General features: G+C 47.9%; 1 protein-coding gene across 3 annotated transcripts in view; it reads left to right on the top strand.

Moving 5' to 3' along the window:
• Nucleotides 1-9,984: 9,984 nt before the first annotated feature.
• The window catches only part of PGPEP1 (pyroglutamyl-peptidase I), a 30,754-nt gene continuing 18,084 nt past the window's right edge, over nucleotides 9,985-22,654 (top strand). For 2 of the 3 annotated variants that reach the window (XR_006385165.1, XM_044253897.1), the window contains exons 1-2: nucleotides 9,985-10,264; nucleotides 13,358-13,410. Coding sequence is in view for 2 of the 3 variants with exons in the window: in XM_044253897.1 (XP_044109832.1) it covers nucleotides 10,213-10,264; nucleotides 13,358-13,410 (105 nt within the window). In the remaining variant the exon portion in view is untranslated. Of the gene's footprint in view, nucleotides 10,265-11,067; nucleotides 11,123-13,357; nucleotides 13,411-22,654 lie in introns of those variants that run through there. The other variant, XM_044253898.1, reaches the window with a different exon arrangement.

Here is a 22,654-nt window from a genome sequence, read left to right as displayed (position 1 = left end):
TCCTATTCACAGATATGGGGGTTAGAGCTTACCTATGTTATGTTAGAACATATCTTTTTAGGGGACACTACTCAACCCATTACATCAAGTAATTAACAACTGGATGACCATCAAGGGTTCCTTCTTTTGCCTTGACCTTCCAGCCCCTAAATAAGCAATGGGTGCCCTCCACCAGTGGCTATCCTCCGGGTCTCCCAAGTGTCAGCATTGGCTTGAGAGCCTTTCTTTCTTTCCCTCCCTCTTTCTTCCTCCTTCTTTTCTTTTTTTTAATATTTTATTTATTTAAGAGAGAAAAAGCAAGAGAGAGAGAGAGAGAGCGCGTGTGCACAAGCAGGGAAGGCAGAGAAGAAGACCCTCCACTGCTTAGAGAGCCTGTTGTGAGGCTCTATTCCAGGATCCTGGGATCATGACCTGAGCCAACAGCAGACGGTTAACTGACTGAGCCACCCAGGCACTCAGAGAGCCTTCCTTACCAAGACCAGGGCCAAGTTCTTCCAGCTGAAAAAAACCTGTGCTTCTTGGAGCCGGCTTGGGGAGGCCCTCATGCTCACCTTCTCAATAAAATATTCCCCTGCATCAGGCCTCAGAGACCTGAGCAGAAGAAGATGGGAACCCACAGGCCACAGCTGCCTCCCACCAGAAAGGTTTTAGGCACTGATATTTCCCCTCCAGGATCTAGTGAAGAGAGAGCGGTCTGGATGCCCAGCTCTGCTATAAATGAGCTGAGTGACTCAGGCATGTTTCTCCCTTTCCTCCTCCCTAAAAACAGGAAGAATCGTCTCTACCAACCAGGGTTACTGTGTGAATTGATCAAATGTGGAACTCACATTAAAAAAAAAAAAAGTGGAACCCACATAAAGTGCCAACCACCCAGTAGGCCTGAACAGGCCATTGTCCTTCATATCTTAGTTTGGGGTCTTTCTGCCCCCAGAAACCAACCCTGAAATGAAGACTCAAGAGTACAGAGTATTTAGACGGTGACCTCAAGAAGCCCCCACTGGAGATGGGGAAGGGGACAATCTAGATCTCCACCTGAGAAAGGGAGGGAAGAATTCCTGCAGGAAGAACCAATGAGTAGGCAACACAGTAGGCAACTGGAGACCTCATGGAGACAACATAAAAGCTGGTCAGGGCAGCTGGGGTATTTATTCAAGTTCCATCTATCATTGGCTTCGGGTTGCTCTTAGGGGTGCTGGTGAGATCTGGGATGTGTGCAGGACCCTGGTAGATGGCTAAATAGTGATGCCAGCTGGGTTAGAAGGATTGGAAGGACCAGCAAAGCTTAATTTATAAACAACAGAAATTGGGGTACAGCGAACTGTCTCAGAATCCACATGGTGGTGGAAGTAGGAAGAACATCATGTGCTGGTACACACCTTTCTGACTTTTCTTGACTTTTCTAGGTGCCTTCTTTCTCCTTTCGCTGAGCTAGCAAACTCCTATTCATCTTTGAAAACTCTGCTTGGGTGACCCCATGTGGCAGACTTCGGTCACTGCAGTTTTTGTCAGTTCTTTCAACGTAGGGCTGGCCAATCAGAGTTCTCCATCCCCCTGGCCATAGTGATTGGTTAAAGGGGGAGCCTGTGACTAACCAAGGGCAATTAGGTCTCCCTTGGGAGGGATACTGAGGTGGTAGAAGAGGGTTCTGAGGAGGTTGTTAGAACTGAGGCAGTGAAAGCCTCCGACTGATTTTCTGGATGAAGCTTTCTGTGGGGTGAGTCCAGCGTACATTACAGCTGCTTTGTGGAAAGGAGGCATGGTGTGAGCCCCCGGATCCAGCTATACCTGAAGCTGTAGGCGTGCCTTTCCATTTACATGAGCCCAGGAAGTTGTCCTTTATTATTTTGGAGTCTGGACTTTGTCCCTGGCAATTGGCATAATGTGCTCTAATGCGTAGGTGCTCTGACAACACTTCAATGACTGCCCCCAAAATCCAATAATTCCTTCTCTTATCCATCAAACCTCAGTAGCTTGCACTGATTTTCATCACTACCTGGTTTGTGCCACATTGTCATTGATTGCTTGCGCGTTTAAGCCTGCTCAAATCTGACTTGTAGAAACAGTGCTACAAGTATGAGAGTTTGCATGGGCCAGTTTGTGGCTGTCAGCCTAGTTCCTTCCCCCTCTCATTATGGACACACGACCCAGACTCAACCAGTCAGAGAGGTTCCCTGGGCCGGTTCTGAAACTGCTGGAGTAATGTGAGTCAGATACAGATACTGTCTCTTCAGAATCTTGGCCCTATTTAATCCTGTATCCAGCCGTACCTGATGTTTCATAAATCCACATCTTACCTTATCCCTTGAATAGTGCAATTTTAAAAATCCACTTTAAAATGTATTTCTGGGGGCGCCTGGGTGGCTCAATGGATTAAGCCGCTGCCTTCGGCTCAGGTCATGATCTTAGTGTCCTGGAATCGAGCCCTGCATCGGGTTCTCTGTTCAGCAGGGAGCCTGCTTCCCCTTCTCTCTCTGCCTGACTCTTTGCCTACTTGTGATCTCTCTCTCTCTCTGTGAGAGAGAGATATAAATAAATAAATAAATTTATGTGTTTATTTATGTAATCATTATTAATTGTAATTATAATTATAAATTATTAATTAATCATAAATTATTATATAACAAATACAATAAAACATATAATCATAAATATAATTATTAATTATAATGATAAATAATTAATAAATCTAATAAAATAAATTTATGAATAAATAAATAAAATCTTTTAAAAATACAATAAAATGTATTTCTGACAGCAGAAACCTCAAGAGTGAAGGTCAATGTACCTATCAAATTAACAAAAACACCCTACCCTCCACTAAAAAGGGTATGTGTGTGTGTGTAAGACCCAACATTGTCAAACTTGTGGTGAAACTGGTAGACGTATATATCTCTTTTTAAGTGGGAGAAAATATTGGCATGATCTGCCAATTACGTCTCAAAGTCCATAAAAGTGTCATGCCCTTCAACTCAATAAGCCATTTCTGAAATTTTATACTAAGGAGGTCTTGGGAATGAAGGGAAACATTCTATGCCAAGGCCTTGCAGCAATGTTGCCAATTGTAAAAGAGCAGAAAGAACAGCAGTGGACTTGTTGAGTAAGCTATGGTTTACCCACTAGACAGAATATTTTCCATTCATTAAAAATTATATGTAACCTCACCACCATCACCAAGGGTGGGCTGGGCTCAGTGACTCACTTTCAAAGAATAGGGTAGAGAAAGGGGTTAAATAGTGACTTGATAGTGGAGACTTGTGATAGTTACCACACGCACTGGGCTGAGGGGCGGGTCCCTAAAGACATGCCCACGTCCTAGCTCCAGAACCTGTGAATGGGACCTTATTTGGAGAAAGAGTCTTTTAAGATTTAAGTTAAGGATCCTGCGATGAGGTTGTCTGGGGTTTAGGCTGAAAATAAAACTAAATGACTGATGTCCTTCTAAGAGAAACACAGAGGGAGATTTGAGACACAGAGAAAACAGAGGCAAGGGGTTGCAGCCATGCAAACATAAGCTAAGGAACCTGCAGAACCTGGAAGATATAAAGAAGGTTCCTCCCTGGAGCCTCCAGAGGGAATATGGCCCTGATGACACATTGATGTTGTACTCCTGGCCTCCTGAACTCTGAGAGAATGAATTTGTGTTGTTTTAAGCCAAGTCTGTGGTCATTTGTTACAGAAGCCACAGGAAACTCATACATCACCTGCACCAAGGGATCCAGGTTACGCCACTATGATAAATTGAGAGGATGTCAGGAACCCCTCATATGGTGAGATAAAAGGGGCATCTCACCTCTGTGGTCTTCCCCAAGCACCCGCAGCCCCATTCCAATCACAACAAGAACATCAAACAGACCCAGATCGGGGGCATCCCGCAGGACACCTGGCCAAACTTCCTCAAGACTGCTAAAGTCATGGGGTTCCTAGGTAGCTCACTCAGTTAAGCAGCTGACTCTTGATCTCAGCTCAGGCTTGATCTTGGGCTTTTGAGTTCAAGCCTCCAAGCCCAGCATGGAGTCTAGTTTAAAAAAAGCAGGGGACACCTGGGTGGCTCAGTCAGTTAAGCATCTGCTTTCGGCTTAGGTCATGATCTCAGGGTCCTGGGTTTGAGCCCTGTGTTGGGCTCCCTGCTCTATTGGGAGTCTCCTCCCCCAAAAACAAAAAACAAAAAACAAAAAAAACAACTGCTAAGGTTATGAACAGCAAGGAAAGATACAAATTTCATTTTATTAAAAAAAAAAAAAAGATGCTCTATTCTGTAGGACCACATTGCTATCCATGCTAATATTCCTATTTTAGATTTTACCTTCCCTCCCAGTACTCTCTAGGTACTCCCCCGCCGCCGCCGCAATCTGTAATCCCCATTTTACAGAAGAGGAAACTGAGGCTTGGAATGGGAAAGTAGCTCATCTGAGGGCATGCATTTGAACTCAAGCCAACTGGCTCTAACCACCACACTTGCTGTCTCCCATTCTCTCCCTAAGAAAATCGCATAAACGTTTTATTTATTTATTTTTAAAAGAATTTGTTTATTTATTTATTTTAAAGATTTTATTTACTTATTTGTCAGAGAGAGAGAGAGAGAGCACAGCAGGGGGAGTGGCAGGCAGAGAGAGAAGCAGGTTCCCTGCTGAGCAAGGAGCTCAATGTGGGATGCGATCTCAGGAGCCTAGAATCATGACCTGAGCTGAAGGCAGTCCCTTAACCAACTGAGCCACTCAGGCGTCCCTTATTTATTTATTTGACAGAGAGAGAGAGACATCAAGAGAGGTAATATAAACAGGGGAATGGGACAGGGAGAAGCAGGCTCCCTGCCAAGCAGGGAGCCCAGTGCGGGGCTTGATCCCAGAGCCAAAGGCAGGTGGTTATGGACTGAGCCACTCAGGCGCCCCTTCTATTTATTTTTTAAAATATTTTATTTATTTATTCAAGAGAGAGCAAGAGAGGGCATTAGTGATGGGAGGGGGAGAGGGAGAAGCAGGTTCCCTGCTAAGCAGGGAGCCTGATATGGGGCTCAACCCCAGTACCCTGTCATTACCACCTGAGCTAAAGGCCATGTTTAACTAATTGACAGAGCCACCCAGGCACCCCTTGCATAGAATTTTTTTTTAGTTTTTTTTTTTAAAGATTTAATTTATTTATTTGACCGAGAGATTACAAGTAGGCAGAGAGAGAGGGGGAAGCAGGCTCCCTGCTGAGCAGAGAGCCCGATGAGGGCTCGATCCCAGGACCCTGAGACCATGACCTGAGCCAAAGGCAGAGGCTTAAACCACTGAGCCACCCAGGCACCCCCTTGCATAAACATTTTAAAAGAAACAATTATTTACAAATGAAATTGTTTTTATCTTCCAGCAACTCTGGGAAATTAGGTGTGGTTCCTGAGCCAATTACATTGTACCAATGTCAATTTCTTGTTTGACAAAAGTTTAGTAAGATAGACCAGTTCACTGGGGGAAGCTGAGTTAAAGGTTCATGGAAATGCTATTTTTCCATCTTTGTATTAGTCTTATTAAGCTATTTCATAATAAGAAGTTATAAAAGCTAGGTGACCAAAAGAATTGAAAGCAGGGTCTTGAAGAGATATTTGTACACCCATGTTCTTAGAAGCTCTATTCATGATGGCCAAAAGGGGGAAGCTACCCAAGTGTCCAAGAGTGGATGAGTGGGTAAGCTAAATGTGGTATATTCATGCAAGGGTTTATTATCAGCCTTAAACAGGAAGGAAATTCTGACCCATGCGAAAACGTGGATGAACCTTAACACATCCTTAAGCTGCTAACTGAAATAAGCCAGTCACAAAAAGACAAAGACTGCATGATTCTACTTACATGAGGTCCCTAAGGTAGTCAGGTAGAATGGTGGGTGCCTGGGCTGGGGGAGAGGGAATGGGGAATTACTGTTTAACGGGGACAGAGTTTTCATTTTACGAGATGAAAAGAGTTCTGAAGTTGCATGACAACGTGAATGGACTTTTCACACTACTGAATGGTACACTTAAAAATGACAAATTTTAGGGGCGCCTGGGTGGCTCAGTGGGTTAAGCCGCTGCCTTCAGCTCAGGTCATGATCTCAGGGTCCTGGGATCGAGTCCCGCGTCGGGCTCTCTGCTCGGCAGGGAGCCTGCTTCCCTCTCTCTCTCTCTGCCTGCCTCTCCATCTACTTGTGATTTCTCTCTGTCAAATAAATAAATAAAATCTTTAAAAAAAATGACAAATTTTATGTGTATTTTACCACAATTAAAGAAAAAACACCGGGGCACCTGGGTGTCTCAATCAGTTAGACATCTGACTTGATTTTTGGCTCAGGTCATGATCTCAGGGTTGTGAGATCGAGCCTGACATCAGGGTCTGTGCTGGGCATGGAATATGCTTAAGTTTCTCTTTCTCCCTTTACCCCTAAAAATAACAATATCACCAAAAGTCTATTGGCATTTTTTTTAAAAAAGATTTTATTTATTTGACAGAGAGAGCGAGAGAGCACAACCAAGGGAAGCAGCGGAAGGAGAGGGAGAAGCAGGCTCTCCATGGAGCAGGGAGCTTGACGCAGGGCTCGATCCCAGGACCCTGGGATCATGACCTGAGCTGAAGGCAGAGACTTAACCTACTGAGCCACCCAGGCTTCCCTAGTGGCATTTTTTAAAAGCAAAAGTTTCTGAATTATATTTATTTATGAGCACAGGTATACCCAAGTTTTTGAAAGTTCACGTTATGCCAGTTGCTTTTACAAAATACCTACACATTAGTATCTGTTTTCCCTAACTGGAAAACATTGGAAGGGACTTTGGCTCTAAGGAAAAGGGTGAAGGGCAGAGATAGCCTTCAGAGCTCATTCTTCAGCAAGTCCTGATAGAGCTAGCCTAGGTCCTTCTCTGAGAATTGCACTCAGCATCCCAGCATCAAGCCACCAGAACACTGAACTGTGGCTGTGAGCGTCTGCGTTTTAACTGATTTTGTGTATCTGTTAACAGGATGTGTCCTCAGGTACCAGAAAAGCCCGAGAAAGGTTATTTTGGCGGGAGGTGTCTGGGAATGTTCAAAATGTTTCCCGTATAAATGAGTGGCGATTGCTTCCTCACCATCTCTGCTTACTATAAGGGGTCACAGAAATGCTCTACTTTCAGACAGCAGCGGACACCTGTAGTGGGTGTATGTACCCCGTGCAAGAAGCGTTGGCAGGGTTCCTCTGCTGCCCCCACTCTCACACCTCCCCCATCCCGCTTCTCTCCGGGAAAGTCTTATCAAATTTCTTGCTTTTCCTTCCTGAGATATTTTCTGTCTTCCCAAACACATTTGTGTGTGTCTTTCTAACTTTACATTTGCTTTTCATTCCGTAAATGCTTCCACGCTGGCTTTCCTTTTTCTTTTTAAATATTTTGTTTGTTTGTTTGTTTGTTTGTTTGTTTTTAAAGTAAAACTAGGGACGCCTGGGTGGCTCAGTTGGTTAAGCAGCTGCCTTCGGCTCAGGTCATGATCCCGGCGTCCTGGGATCGAGTCCCACATCGGGCTCCTTGCTCGGCAGGGAGCCTGCTTCTCCCTCTGCCTCTGCCTGCCTCTCTGTCTGCCTGTGCTCGCTCTCTCCCCCTCTGTCTCTGACAAATAAATAAATAAAATCTTTAAAAAAAAAAAAAGAATTATAAAAAAAAAAAAAAAAGTAAAACTACACCAAACTTGGGGCTTGAGCTTAGGACCCCAAGATCAAGAGTTCCACACTCTACCCACTGAGCCAGCCAGGAGCCTCTCCTTCCCTTTCCTTCTGTTTCCTTTCCTTTCCTCTCCTCCCCTTTCCTTTTTCTTTTCCTTTCCTTTCTTTCTCTGTCTCTCTCTCTCTCTTTCGCTTTCTTTCCTTCCTTCCTTTCCTCTTTCTTTCTATAAAATTCACATAACATAAAACTTAACACTTAACTAATTTTCTTTTCTCTTTTTTAAAGATTTTATTTATTTATTTGACAAGGAGAGAGATCACAAGTAGGCAGAGAGAGGAGGAAGCAGACTCCCTGCCAAGCAGAGAGCCCAATGCGTGGCTTGATCCAGGACCTTGAGATCATGACGGGAGCCAAAGGCAGAGACTTACCCACTGAGCCACCCAGACGCCCCACACTGAAACCATTTTAAAGTATACAATTCATTGGCATTAAATACATCCACCGTGTTGTGCAACCGTCACCTCTATCTAGTTCTGGAACATTTTCATCACCTAAAAGCAAACACCATCCCCGTGAATGGTCACTCCCTGCCCTCCTCCCCGCCCCTGGCGACCATTAACCTCCCTTCTGTGTCTACGGACTTCCCTGTTCTGGAGGATTCATGTAAGTGGAATCTTATACCCTGTGGCCTTTTGTAACTGGCTTCCTTCACTAGGCATGATGTTTTCAAGGTTCATCCATGCGTGTATCAAAAAAACTCCCTTTGTATAACTGAGTAATATTCCATTCCTGGATAGACCAATTTTTTCCCCATTCACCTGTTGATGGACGTTTGTTTGTTTGTACTGACCTTTTTTTTTTTTTAAGATTTTATTTATTTATTTATTTATTGGACAGAGAGAGAGAGATCACAAGTAGGCAGAGAGGCAGGCAGAGAGAGAGGGAGAAGCAGGCTCCCTGCTGTGCAAAGAGCCCGATGTGGGGCTCGATCCCAGGACTCTGGGATCATGGCCTGAGCCGAAGGCAAAGGCTTAACCCACTGAGTCACCCAGGCGCCCTGGTACTGACCTTTTAACAATTAAGTATTGTCATGACCACTCACGTACAAGTATTTGTTTGAAAACCTCTTTGCAATTATTTGGGGTTTATGCCTGGGAGTGGAATTGCTGGTCATCCAGTAAGTATGTTGAACTTGAGGAACTGCCAAGCTTTTCCATGTAGCAGAAGCCCTTTATTGCACTTGTCTTTCCAATATAACCATCTTGGTTTTTTCAAGACTTATTTATTTGAGAAAGACAGAGAGTGCACATGAGTGGGGGGCTGGGCAAAGAAAGAGGAAGAGAGAGAATCCTCAAACAGATTTCCCGCTGAACACGGAGTTCTAAGTGGGGCTCGATCCCGGGCCCATGAGATCATGACCTGAACGGGCACCACTGAGCCACCCAGGCGCCCCCCTACCCCCACCTTGCTTTTTAAAAAAATTTTAAGGTGCGCTCTATCTCTTCCTGTCTCTTCATCTATCCCGCCACTGTTGCAAAGCAGATCCTGGAGTGCAGACCTCGGAAGCACCAGCCAGGATATTTTGGGGGCTGCTTGTCCTCCCTAAGGACAGGCCTATTTACTCCTGCTCCAAATCCCTGTCCCTCCCACCTGTGATCCTGGGACAAATGACTGAGCTGCTCTGGGCCTCAGTTTCCATACTTGAAAAATGGGGTCAGAACAGTCCTCCCTTGAAGGGGTTTGTGAGATTAAGAAAGAAAACCCAAGTGATGTGCTCAGACAGGGTCCGAGTGTGGTGTGGGCTGCCCGTGTATCTGAGCCTTTCTCCTATCCAGCTCAGCGGTAGTGTACGACTCAGTTTCTCCCCATCAGCACTCACTCTGGATGTTATATAGGTTTCCTCCCTTTTGTATGGTGGGATGAGGGAAAATGATGTGGCTTCCCTCCCTCCACAACCCTGGCTTCAGGAACATGTGCAGACACTTATTACATGTTGGAGTTATGAAACCTGATCCTTGCTGAGATTTTTGTTCTGTTCTCTTCTCCCACTTGGCTTGGGTCTTGCTCCCACAGCTGGTTCAGGCCGGCTCTCAGATTTTCTGAATTCTACCTGAAGCTGCCAGAGACCAAAATAGCCACTGAGTATGTGACCTCTGTTCTGTGCTCGCAGAGCAGGGCTCCAGGCCAGCCCAGTGAACTCTGCCCTGGGTATTCTGAGACCAGGGCCAGAGGCAGATGGCTCTTGAGTTGGCATCCTAGCTAATCCGGGGCCAAGGCTGCTTGGAATGAGATGTCAGTGACCCAAGTCCAGGGTCTAGTCCTGTTTTCTGATGATGTGGCCAGAACCTCAGCCTTATTTTTCTGGCCGTTTTGGAGAAATCTGATCAACGTTAGTGGGTGACTTACTGTATGCCAGGCACATATTGGGTGCACTGACATGGCTGTAATGGAGACACATCCTTGCTCTGGAAGTCCTAATCTCTATGTCAGAAGAAATGGGAAACAAACCAGAAAAGCAGTGTCTATAATGGAGTGTGATCACTGCGACAAACAGGATGAAATAAGGAAAGGAGATGATCTATTCACAGAGGATGAGAAGATGGTGGGAGATCTCAGCCAGGTCGGGTAAGTAGAACCCCTAGGAAGAGGTGAAGTTCTGCTGAACTTTGAAGGAAGAGAAGCAGCTAGATAACCTGCAGGGCATGCTCCGGGCATAAGCAACAGGAAGTGCAAAGGCCCTGGGGTGGGACCCCGCTAGGCCCTTGAAGTACTGTTGGGGCTAGAAGTGAATTGAGTGTTGGGGAGATGGAGAGAGGGGAGGCCGAGGTCTGTGGCGCCACATCAGCCTCCTTCTTTGCAACATGGGAGCCTGCAGAGGACCTCTGGCAACATCTTACTGGTGTTGGGTTTTCACTTTATTCCGTTCCCCTCTAAACCTCCGGGTCTTCATGCATGCCACTTCTCTGACTCCAGGAGGTTCTAGTCGAGCAGCCCTTAGAACCGTGCTTCAGGTTCTTCCTCTGCAAAACGAAGTGAATAACCGAGTCTTACGGGAGGTGGCAGGGGAGGGAGCCAGATAATCCCCAGGGGTGGGCGGACAGCGGCGCTCAGTGAACACGCGGAATGAAATGACGCGCTCGTCGCAGCGCCTGACTCAAGTGAGTTCAAGCGGCCACATCGTACGAAACCAACTGTCCCCGTCTTACAAGGGGGAAACAGAACTTGGGGAAGGTGCGGGTCCGGAGCCCCTGTGGCGCGTGTCAGTGTCGGGGCGCGCACGCCGCGCCTCGGGCTGCGGGGCGCGCACGCCGAGCGGCCCGGCCGGGGGCGGGGCCAGGGCCGGGGCTGGGGGCGGGCCCGGGGGCGGGGCGGCGCGGGGTCCCGGCGGCTGCGGCGGCGGACTTGCCAGTCCCGACAAGAGCGGGTCAGAGGCGGCGCCCGAGCCCGCCATGGAGCAGCCCAGGAAGGCGGTGGTGGTGACGGGTACGCTGATGGCGGCCGCGGCGACAGCGACCGCGGGCAGGGGCGGGTTGGGCGGCTCCAGAGCCGGCGGGGTTGGTAGGGCGCGGTGGCCCGGGAGGGGCAGGTGCTAGAAGTCGTCCCAGGTTTGGAAGATGTCATCGCCCAGCTCGTTCCGCGCAACACGTAGAAAGTGGAGAAGGGGCGCCCCTCTGGCCCCACTGTCAGGGGTCGGGGCAAGCAGGGGGTGTGAGGGTCCAGCCAAGTGCCCCGCGCAGAACAGGCCCCTCGGGCGTCCTTCCTTCCCCGGGTGAGGACAGTGGTTCTCTGGGCACCTGTCTGTTCCGTCTGACCAGCCCGTGGGCAGGACTGGACTTCACCCTGCCCCTCCCGAGGTCGGTTCTGTCCCCACCCACAGCCCCAGGGGACAAAGGCCGATTTGCGGGCAGGAAGTGCCCCAGTGACAAATGAACCTCCTGCCAGCCACTGCTCCCCCAGCCCTGTGCTAATGGGGGGGGGGGGCTGTTCTCCCGAGGCAAGAACAGGTGGAGGTCGGGGAACCTCGGGTGGCCAACTGCTGTCCCTGTTGTCCCCAGGACCGTGTGGGTCAAAAATCTCCACACATCCCCACCCCGCCCCGAGCTGTTTATGGGTGAGCCCGTGCCTGCTGTCACTAACTCCCCGAAACTAACTGTTCCTCCTGGGGAAGACTCCGCCTCAGGGCCACGTGAACGTCAACTTCCGTGGGCCTCTGGTGGGGGGGGTCATTTTGACCTGCTGTCTAAAGGGGTCAGAGTGGGAGATCCAGCTAAGCTTCCCACAAGTGTTTTCTGGCCTGGGGAGGGTGAGGCTGATCCTGGAATTCCCAGGAAGGTGGAAGAAGGCACTCACTTAACAGGTGTGTGTAATTGCAGGGAGATTTGCTGCCGCCACCCCCGCCCCCCAGCCCTCCTGTATCTGGTAATGTGTTCCTCTAGTGCTGGGCTCTGTAGGTAGCCACCGGACTGGGCATTTTCCTTGCATGAATTCATTACATCTGTACCATCTCCATTTTGCACAGAGGAAACCGAGGCTCACAGAGGTCACCCTGTTTGTAGGTGGTGGAGCTGGGACTCAAACTTAGTCTATACAGGAGAAGATAAGGGGTGGAGAGGTCCTGCCCCACTGTGGGGGAGGCTCTGCTGTTCCAAGGTACAGCTTCCCTCCCAAGGCCACGACACCACCTGGGACCCTCAGTACAGCTGGAGTGACCCCCAGTTCCAGGGCATCCTCTCTTGGAGATATTCCTTTCTAGGCAGGGGGACAGGGTGATTAGAAGAGAAGAGTTGGGAACTCTCGTGGGCCTGGTTTCAAATCCCAGCTCTTCTGCCTTCTCGGTCTGTGACCCTGGGCAGTGGTTTTCACCTAACTGTGCCTTAGTCCTGCTCCTGTAAAAGGGGTGCAGGAAACAGCCTTGCCTGAAAAGCACTCAGGGAGGCTGAAGGCCACAGTGCAGGCAGAACCCTTAATGCCGCCTCTGGCCACTGCCTCAGTTTGTAAGTGGGACTTGGAGTTGGAGCAAGCAGGGAAGAGGGTGGCAGGAGGTTGTCTGGACAGCCTGGCCTCGGAGACACCCGCATGTATCCCTTAAGGGCCATTCCTCACTTGGTGGTGATTCACGGAGCACAGAGGCCCTGCACAAAGACGGTGGTAAAATAATTATAGATGGGGATCAGGGATAGTGGAAAAAATCGAAAGGGGGAAAAAGGCCAGCCCTTTTGGGGGCAACAGGAGGCCACTGGCCCCTTGGACGGCACAAGGGTTGGGCAAAGGGGAAGGTAAGAAAGGACAGTTAAAAGCAGTTAAGAGGGGTGCCTGGGTGGCTCAGTGGGTTAAGCCTCTGCCTTTGGCTCAGGTCATGATCTCAGAGTCCTGAGATCAAGTCCCGCATTGGGCTCTCTGCTTGGCAGGGAGCCCACTTTTCCCTCTCTCTGCCTGCTCCTCTGCCTACTTGTGATCTCCCCCTCTCTGTCAAATAAATAAATAAAATCTTTAAAAAATAATAATAAAAGCAGTTAAGAGTGAGAAATGGGGGGGCTCTCTGAAGGGCCCTGGGTGTGCCCCAGATAGCAGGACCAGGCCTCTGACATTGGCCCTGGTGGCAGCTGCTGCCCAAGTTTCCCGTTCCTTTCCGCCTGGTGGAGGCAGCAACACAACCCTGGGCAGGCTACAAGAGGTCACTGGGTGGTGATATGTGACTTCTCCTGTTTTCTCTTCCAGGATTTGGCCCTTTCGGAGAACACACCGTGAACGCCAGCTGGATTGCAGTCCAGGTAACTTGGATCTGGAGGGTAGGAATCAGACTCAGGGCTGGGCTCCCCGTGGACATATATGGCACCAAAGAGAGGAAGGAGCCTATGAAAGAGAACGGGTCCCTTGAAGCTTCCTGCAAAACATTTAAGTCTGATATCCACACCTTTCCAGATGGTGACCAGTATAACCACATTTGTTGGCTTGCTGTGTATGAAGCACTCTGAATTTCCCTCACAACCTTTGCGTGGTTGGGTGTACTCATTCTTGTACCCATGTTCCTGATGCGGGAACCGGGGGCCCCCGGAGAGTTATCTGAGGTCATACAGTCAGGAAACTGGAGTGGCAGTGACTCAAAAGTGTCCTCTGCCCCAGCCAGGTTTTGGGGGAACCAGGCAGGGATGTTGGGGGGTTGTATTAGCCTTTTAGAGAAGGTATAGTGACCCTCACTGTTGCCTCCCAGCAGTTGTGGGAGGAGAAGGCTGTTGATTGGGGGGTAGGGGGTATCTTTCCCACTGTCCTGAGCAGGTTGTCAGCCTGTAAGCCTTCCACTTTCTTTGTCAGATGGGGCATTTGGAGAGACAGACGGGAACAATGGGGAGAGAGAAAGAGAGAACCGTTTTCTTCTTATATAAATCAGGTCTGCAGAGACCGGAGCCAAACTCATGTTAATCCTAGCCCATTAGCTGCTTGATTTAAAGCATCCCCTGCTTTTCATGCCAGAGCCCTGAATTTGGAGAAAAATCCAAGTTGAAACCTCCATGTGTCCACCCCTAGTTTTGCGCCCCCCCCCACTTTTTAATATCACCCCAAGTAGAGACCTCAAAATCTTGGCTGCTTTTCTTTTTCTATTAAAAAACATTTCACCCCACTTTGTGAGCAGGACAGAGGGACAGGGTCCCCAGGACCCTGCAGATGGGAGCGTGTCCCAGGCTCTGCTCGTTGTACCCTCTCCCTGGAGCCCCAGACAAAAAGGAAACAGCGTGTTTCTGAAGACGTTGTGTGTCTGGCTTTGTGCGAGTTTCAGACAGGAGCCTTCACGGGGCTGAGTGGACACAAAGCCGTGTGTCTGAATTCCTGGGCCCCAGACACTATGATCTGCATCTAAATAGAAGAAAAATCAATTAAACAATCTTTGGAAATCCCTCTGAGCTTTGGGATGCGGATGGTGGAGGATGGCAGCTTTTTCATTCTGCTGCTGGAGGGGAAATGCCCCTGATATTTTGGTTGCCCATCTTGCCAGACCTTGCCTCTGGAAGACTTTCCATTTTCTACCTCAAGCCTGTGAAACAATAAGAGAGGATTCTCTACCATTCCATGGATTTAAAAAAAAAAAAAAAAAAAAAAAAGACACCAACTTTCCCAAGATGTGATTGTTCCCCTTAAAACCAAAACCAAAAGCTAGAGTTGCACATATATACGCTGAGTGATTGCCTCATATAACTCCATGAAATTTCATGCATGTGCACCTCCGTGCTACCCACATCTGGATCAAGATCTAGAACATTCCTAGCCCCTTTCTCATCACAGAAGCACCCTGTGGCCCTTCTTAGCTATTTCCCCCCAGGGGTAAAAATCTCTGCTGACTTTCTCTCTTTTTTTTTTCTGCCATGTGGGTGTCACCTGTTCTAGAACTTGGCGTCAGCGGAGTTGTGCTTGGGTCTGCCGCCTTCCGCAAAGCACAGTGTGTGCAGGATCTGTCTGTGGGGTTGCTGGGAGCTGCCCTTGGTGTGTTTTAGTTGACCTGGATGAAACAGACTTGCGCATGAAAAGGCATCCAGTTGGATGGGTCCAATCTGTCCCTCAGGAAAATATGGCTTGGAGTGTTCTTGGTGGGATCCAGATGTGAGATCAGGTGGCAGTTCACGGTGATCACCTCAAGCTGAAGTTGGGAGTTTTGTTTCCCAGAGTGAGCAGCAGTTAACTTCCTGTCCCCATGGATTTTTCAGAAGCCCAAGCTGTCCCCTGTAAAAGGAATGCCTCCTCTCTCAGGGACCCACTAATTTCTCTTTTTTCTCCCCTTCCCTATCTGTCTTTTTTCTGTCTCTGTCTCTCTGAGCCTCCCTCTGGTCTCTCCCTCTCTCCCCTTATGTCTCTTAGCACTCTCCATCTCTGTCTCTCTCCCCTCGTGTCCCCCTCTTTCAGTTTCGTTTGGTCTTTCTGTGGGCTCTGTTTCTCTCTTTTCGTGTCTCTCTCCCCTTATGTCTTCATCTCTCTCCTTCCATCTCTCTGTGTCTCTGTCTGTCACTGTCTTCTCTCTCCCCTGGCCCTCCCGCCTCCTTGGTCCCTCTCTCATCTCACCTTCCTTCTTCACGTCTTGCGTGAACTTGTGCTCTAGTGCAGAATGAACTGTCTCCCACCAGCTACCTTGGGGAGGTGGGAGTGTGGAGACAGAGGGCACCCCCTTTTCCTCATTCCCCAGCATGGCACTGCCCCTAAGCACCTCGCACAGGACGGACTTCGTTTTTGGAGCGTCCTGTCTTCTTCTAGGTCTAGGCTGGTGGATGTGGGACGCTGGCCGCAGGTCTCTCTCTTCCTAGGAGGCTCAGGTGGGTGTCAAGGGCCGGGACCCCCTTGTTTGGCCGTCCGGAGTGTTCCCTGCCCAAGCACAGCGAGGAGGAGCTGGGTCACAGGTCCTGGTGGCATCACGGGACAATTACTGCCACAGTGAGTCTAGACAGACCTGCTAAGGATATTAACCAGGGAACAAAGGGGGTCTTTGTTGTGGGGTCAAGGGAATCGGTCAGATGCGGCCTTGCGGCGGGGTCTTGTCAGGTAGACTGGGGTGTAGACAATGCGCCGTCTGGGGGCGTGTGAGCCCTGTTCCTTTCACGGTGTGTGTGCGGGGCGGCTGTGCTTGCTGCGGTGTCGTGGGACTTGGGGGATGCTGCCACCCGCCTCCTCCCGCAGGAGAACCGCCCAGCTTTCTTGGATCAGAAAGTGTCCAGAGGCAAGAGTTCAGCTAGATTACAGACCACCCGTTTCTGATAACTCCCCCTGAACTTTGATAGCTTGCTCCTTCCCCTCCGTTGCCTGGTTTAAAATTGGGAAGCAATTTGCATAAAGTGATACTGACAGGTCTCCGAACCCCTGTCACTGCGGGGAAGAGTATTTCTATCCGTGGGACGATTCCATCAACCTGGAATGTTCCCTCCCACCCCCGCTTCCCCAGCATTCCCCACCCTGCCTGGGAGGCAGCTGCTCTCCTGACCTCGGTCATCTCAGAGGAGTTTGACTGGTCTCAAGCTGTCAGTGGACAGGCGGGCATGGAGTCTGTGTCCCCCCCAGGTGCCGGCTGCTACTTGCTTAGCCTGAATTGGGGTGGGAGGGGCCGCAGGCTCTTTTCCCTACTGACCCCCTACTCCCACTCCCATTGGCACTTGGTCGGCGGGGCGGGGGGCGGGGGGGGCGGCTTCCATAATGAACAGAGATGCTCCTCTCCGGGTGTTTGATGAACAGGTGGTTTGCCTCACTGTGGGGATGCTGTGGGCGGGAGGTAGCATGGGGAGGGTGGTGCTGGTGTATATTTTTGGAGGCTGTTTCATTTTGTTTTTTTCTAATTTATTTATTTGAGAGAGAGAGAGCGAGTAACAGAGAAAGCGAGAAAGAAAGGGGGAAACATGCTCCCCGCTGAGCAGGGAGCCCCTGAGATCATGACCTGAGTGGAAGGTGGGTGGTTCCACCCCTATGGTGGCAGTTTTCTTTTTCTTTTTTTTTTTTTAAAGATTTTATTTATTTATCAGAGAGAGAGAGGGGTAGAGAGCGAGCATACGTAGACAGAATGGCAGGCAGAGGCAGAGGGAGAAGCAGGCTCCCCGCCGAGCAAGGAGCCCGATGTGGGACTCGATCCCAGGACGCTGGGATCATGACCTGAGCCGAAGGCAGCTGCTTAACCAACTGAGCCACCCAGGCGTCCCGGCAGTTTTCTTAGTTTAGATTTTTTTCCCGCTGGTGAGGCGAGCATAGCTGAGGGCCCAGAGGACGTGAGGAGCAAAGTTTAGGATGAGAAGGTGACTCACAGGGCACCTGGCTGGCTTTGTCAGTAGGAGACGTGACTCTTGATCTCAGAGTCGGGAATTCAAGCCCCAAGTGAGGCGTGGAGCCTATGTTAAAAAAAAAAAAAAAAAAAAAAAAAAGGTTGGAAAAAGAAGGTGACTCAGTCTGTGATCTCCTGGTGATGTCAACTCATTTCCTACTACTGAGAACTGATGTGGGCGTGTGGCCATCCCACTAATGCTCAAAGAAATATCACCCAGTGGGGACAGCCGTTAAGTCACTCCGGGCAAGGGAGGTGGCTCAGCGCCATTGGACTGCCCATTCTGCCAGGCAGAGAGGATCCGTGGGAGGGTTTGCTGTTCCAAACCAGGCATCCAGCCTTGGCATATCACATGTCTTTTTTTTTTTTTTAAGATTTTATTTATTTATTGACAGAGAGAGAGAGTGAGCACAAGCAGGGGGAGCTGCAGACAGAGGGAGAAGCAGGCTCCCCGCTGAGCAGAGAGCCCAATGTGGGGCTCGATCCCAGGACCCTGGGATCATGACCTGAGCCGAAGGCAGACGCTTAATGACTGAGCACCCAGGGACCCCAGCACATCACGTGTCATAGTGACCTGGAGTGGGGGCATGTGTGGTTACCGTGCCCCAGAGGTGTCTTGGGTTGGTCACTGATCGAGTTGGCATCCTGAGTCCCCCTGTGCACGGAGGTGGTTTCACGAAGTACAGTGCCTGGGCTTGTGGGGGGCCTGGTCCGTGGACAGCAGGCTTAACTGGGGACAGCTCCCCAGCTGGACCCAAACAGTGTAAAGTCCTCAGTGTAAGTCCAGGAGATGGATTCTTTTTATTCCTGGCTTTTTAACATATTTTCACTTGCCAGAAAGGTCTGCCAAAGCCACAGTAAAATAAAAGGGTAGGGGGGAGAGCAGGTCAAGATACACAGATTATCGACCTCATACCAAGATAAAAGTCTTTGCTGGAGGCTCTCCCAGCCCTGGGGGCAGAAGAAGCAACCATCCTTCTTCTCATTCCACTGAAAGAACAATTTTGACCAGTTATAAGAAGAGGGTGGAGAGGTAGTCCTTCCGTAACCAGATTTCCTCAAACGTTAGCATCGTATTACATTTGCAATTTCTTTAAGGATAAATGAGATAGATAAGTATAATGTAAAAAAATTTTTTTTTTTTACCTCCAAGTCATCTTATTTTATTGTGGTAAAATATATATAACATAACATTTACCATCTTAATTATCTTTAAGTGTACAGTTCAGCAGCATTAAACATATTCACACTGGTGTGCCACGGTCACCACGATCCCTCTCCAGAACTTTCGCATTTTCCCACACTGAAGCTCGGTCCCCATTAAACACTGACTTCCCCGTTGCCCTCCCTCAGCCCCAGCCCCTCCCTTCTGTGTCCTGTGTTGGTAATGAATTTGGCTCCTATCAGTGGAACCGTACAGTGTTTGTCCTCTTGCGACTGGCTGATTTCAGGCAGCATAATGTCCTCAAGGTTCATCCACGAAGTAACCTCAGTCAGAATTTATTTCCTTTTTTAAGACTGAATAATATGCCACCGCGTGGCTATACCACCTTTTGCTTATCCCCGTGCATCCACTGATAGACACCTGCGTGGCTTCCATATCTTAGCTATAATGACGAGCCCTGCTGTGAACATGGGCATACAAATCTTTAAGAGACTGCTTTCTTTTTTTTTTTTTGAAGATTTTATTTATTTATTTGACAGACAGAGATCACGAGTAGGCAGTAGGCAGAGAGGCAGGCAGAGAGAGAGGAGGAAGCAGGCTCCCTGCTGAGCAGAGAGCCCCATTCAATATGGGGCTCGATCCCAGGACCTTGAGATCATGACCTGAGTCGAAGGCAGAGGCTTTAACCCCCTGAGCCACCCAGGCGCCCCAAGAGGCTGCTTTCAATATACACCCAGAAATGGAATTGCTGGATCATATTATAATAATGTTTAATTGTTTGAGGAATTGCCCTGTTCTGAGTCATTCATTCATTCATTCATTCATTCATCTATCTATTTAGGTTTATTTATTTATGCAGTCTCTACACCCAGTGTGGGGCTCGAACTCATGACCCTAAGATCAAGACCCACGTGCTGCACCCACCAAGCCAGTCAGGCATCCCTGTTCTGAGTCATTTATTTCTTTTTTCTTTTTTTTTTTTTAATTTTATATATTTGACAGAGAGAGAAAGAGAGAGCACAAGCAAGGGGAGCTGCAGGCAGAGAGTGAGGAAGAAGCAGGCTTCCTGCTGAGCAAAGAGCCAGATGTGGGGCTCGATTCTAGAACCCTGAGATCATGACCTGAGCTGAAGGCAGAGGCTTAACCATCTGAGCCAGCCAGGTGCCCCTGTTCTGAATCACTTAAAGGTCAATTGCAGACATGATACCCCCCCTTTTTTTTAATTAAATATTTTATTTATTTATTTATTTATTTATTTGACAGAGATACAGTGAGAGAGGGAACACAAGCAAGGGCAGAGGGAGAGGGAGAAGCAGGCTCCCCACTGAGCAGGCAGTCCAACATGGGGCTTAGTCCCGGGATGCTGGGATCAGGACCTGAGTCGAAGGCAGATGCCCAACGACTGAGCCAACCAGACGCCCCACAGACACGATACCCCTTGTCTCCCTAAATAATTCATTGTGTTTTTCCTAAAACAAAGGCTCAGCACAGTGATTAAAATCAGACTCATTGGGGCGCCTGGGTGGCTCAGTGGGTTAAGCCGCTGCCTTCGGCTCAGGTCATGATCTCAGGGTCCTAGGATCGAGTCCCGCATCGGGCTCTCTGCTCAGCAGGGAACCTGCTTCCTCCTCTCTCTCTGCCTGCCTCTCTGCCTACTTGTGATCTCTCTCTGTCAAATAAATAAATAAATAAATCTTTAAAAAAAAAAAAATCAGACTCATTTAACATAGATACAATTCTAGAATCTACAGGTCTTCTTCAGATTTTACCAACACCTATTTAATATTTATTACTAAATCATTAATACTTAATTATTAATAAATGATTAACTACGAATGCATCATTTGATCACTAATTTATTAATGATAAAGAAAATTCTATCATATGTTGTATTCAGTTGTTTATCTCTTTAATCCACTGTAATCTGGAAGTTTCCTCTGTCTTTGTGTCAAACATGACGAGGTTTGCTGGGAACTGCTCACTCTTTGGTGGTGTCTTTCAGGATGGATGGTTTGCTATTTCCTCGTGATTGCACTGAGGCTGTTGGTTTTGGCAGGAATCCCACAGAAGTGTTGTGTCTTTCTTGGTGCATTGTATCAGGAGGCATCAGAGTTTGAAGTATTGCTGTGTTGTTGCCCTTGATCACTTGCTACAAAAGATGAGATCTGGTAGTTTTCTCTTCTAGTGCTTTGTAATTGAAAAGTATCCTGTCGTATGATACTTTGTACCATACAAATACTTCTTTAGACTTCCCCACACTCCTTTTAGCATCTCTTGCTGAGTCTTGCCTGAATCTGTTATATTTTATTTTTTTTTAAGATTTTATTTATTTATTTGACAGACCTGAGATCACAAGTAGGCAGAGAAGTGGGCAGAGAGAGAGGAGGAAGCAGGCTCCCTGCTGAGCAGAGAGCCCGATGTGGGGCTCGATTCTAAGACCCTAAGATCATGACCTGAGCCAAAGGCAGAGGCTTTAACCCACTGAGCCACCTAGGCACCCCTGAATCTGTTATATTTTAGTTGATGATTACCAAATGGTGGTTTTCTAATCCCATCTTTCTTTCTTTTTTTTTTCCTTTTTTTTTTTTTTTTTTTTTTTTTTTTTTAAGATGCGGGGCTCCATCCCAGGACCCTGAGATCATGACCTAGCCAAAGGAAGAGGCTTTAACCCACTGAGCCACCCAGGCGCCTCTAATTCCATCTTTCCTTTGACACTTTTTATGGCTTTTGCTGTAGGAGTCTATTTGTATCCGTGTAGACTCATGGATACTTACTGTCCTCAATATGTGACAATTGCTTACTGTCCTTATTTTGATATTCAAATTGTCCCAGACTTGGCTCATGGCGGCCCCTTCCAGCTGGCTCCCGTGTCCTTTTGCTGTGTTCCTATCTTTTTCTGTGCACATCTTTCTTTCTTTGGTCCTAGGCTCACTTTTTGTAAATCAGCTTTATTTCAGAATAATTTTAGAGATGAATTTAGGAGTTTAGAAAGATTACAAAGAGAATACAAAGAGTTCTTGTCTGTGCCTCACTTGATCTCCCCTGGTGTTAACATCTCTTGTAACTACTACATTTTGCAAAATGAAGAACCCTGCTGCTCCATTACTAAAACTAAAGTCTAGACTTTATTCAGGTTTCATGGATTTTTCCCACCAATGTCCTTCTTCTGTTCCATGATCCCATCCAGTCTCTTCACTGCATTTATCAGGCATCCCTTTCTTTTTTCCTTTCTGGTTTCTACCTAAGTGTTGTATATCGGGTGCTTCATGTCATTTAAAAAACAAAAACAAAAACAAGATAGAGGGGGTGCCTGGGTGGCTCAGTGGATTAAGCCATTGACCGTTGGTTACGGCTCAGGGTGTGACCTCAAGGTTGTGAAACCAGGCTCCCTGCTCAGCGCAGAGTCTGCTTGAGAATCTTTCTGGCTTATCTTCTCTCTTGAATGAATAAAATCTTTAAAAAATTAAAATAAAAAATTAAATAAAAACCAAACTATAATCTAATTGAAATATAATCACATACCATAAAATTCACCCTTTTGAAATAAATACTTTTGTGGGGTTTTTTTAAGTATATTCACAGAATTGTATAACCATCATCACTAATCTAATTCCAGAACATTTTCATTGCTCCAGAAAGAAACCCCATGCCATTAACTGTCACTCCCCATTCCTCCTTTCCACCCCGTGCCTGGTAATGACTAATTTACTTTCTTTCTGTATGGATTTGCCAGTTCTGGACATTTTCTGTGGAATCATACGACATGCAGCCTTTAATGTCTGGCTTCTTTCACTCAGTGTTATGTTTTCAAGCCTTGTCCACGCTGTAGTGTGTATATGTCCAAGCTTCATTCCTTTTTATGGCCAAGTAATATTCCATTGTATGGACGTACCGCATTTTGACTAGTCATTCATTCCCTGATGGATATTTGGGCTCTTTCCACCTTCTGGTTGTTGTGAAGGGTGATGCTGTGGACATTCGCATACACGTTTTTGTATGGACATAGGCTTTCATTTCTCTTGGGTATACATATGTGTTGGAAGGGAACGGATGGGTCCTATGGGAA

Source organism: Neovison vison, chromosome 6 (genome assembly GCF_020171115.1).
Source record: "Neovison vison isolate M4711 chromosome 6, ASM_NN_V1, whole genome shotgun sequence".
Classification (NCBI taxonomy): domain Eukaryota; kingdom Metazoa; phylum Chordata; class Mammalia; order Carnivora; family Mustelidae; genus Neogale; species Neogale vison.
The sequence above is the reverse complement of the archived record's forward strand: the minus strand, read 5'-3'. Positions and strand labels throughout refer to the sequence as shown.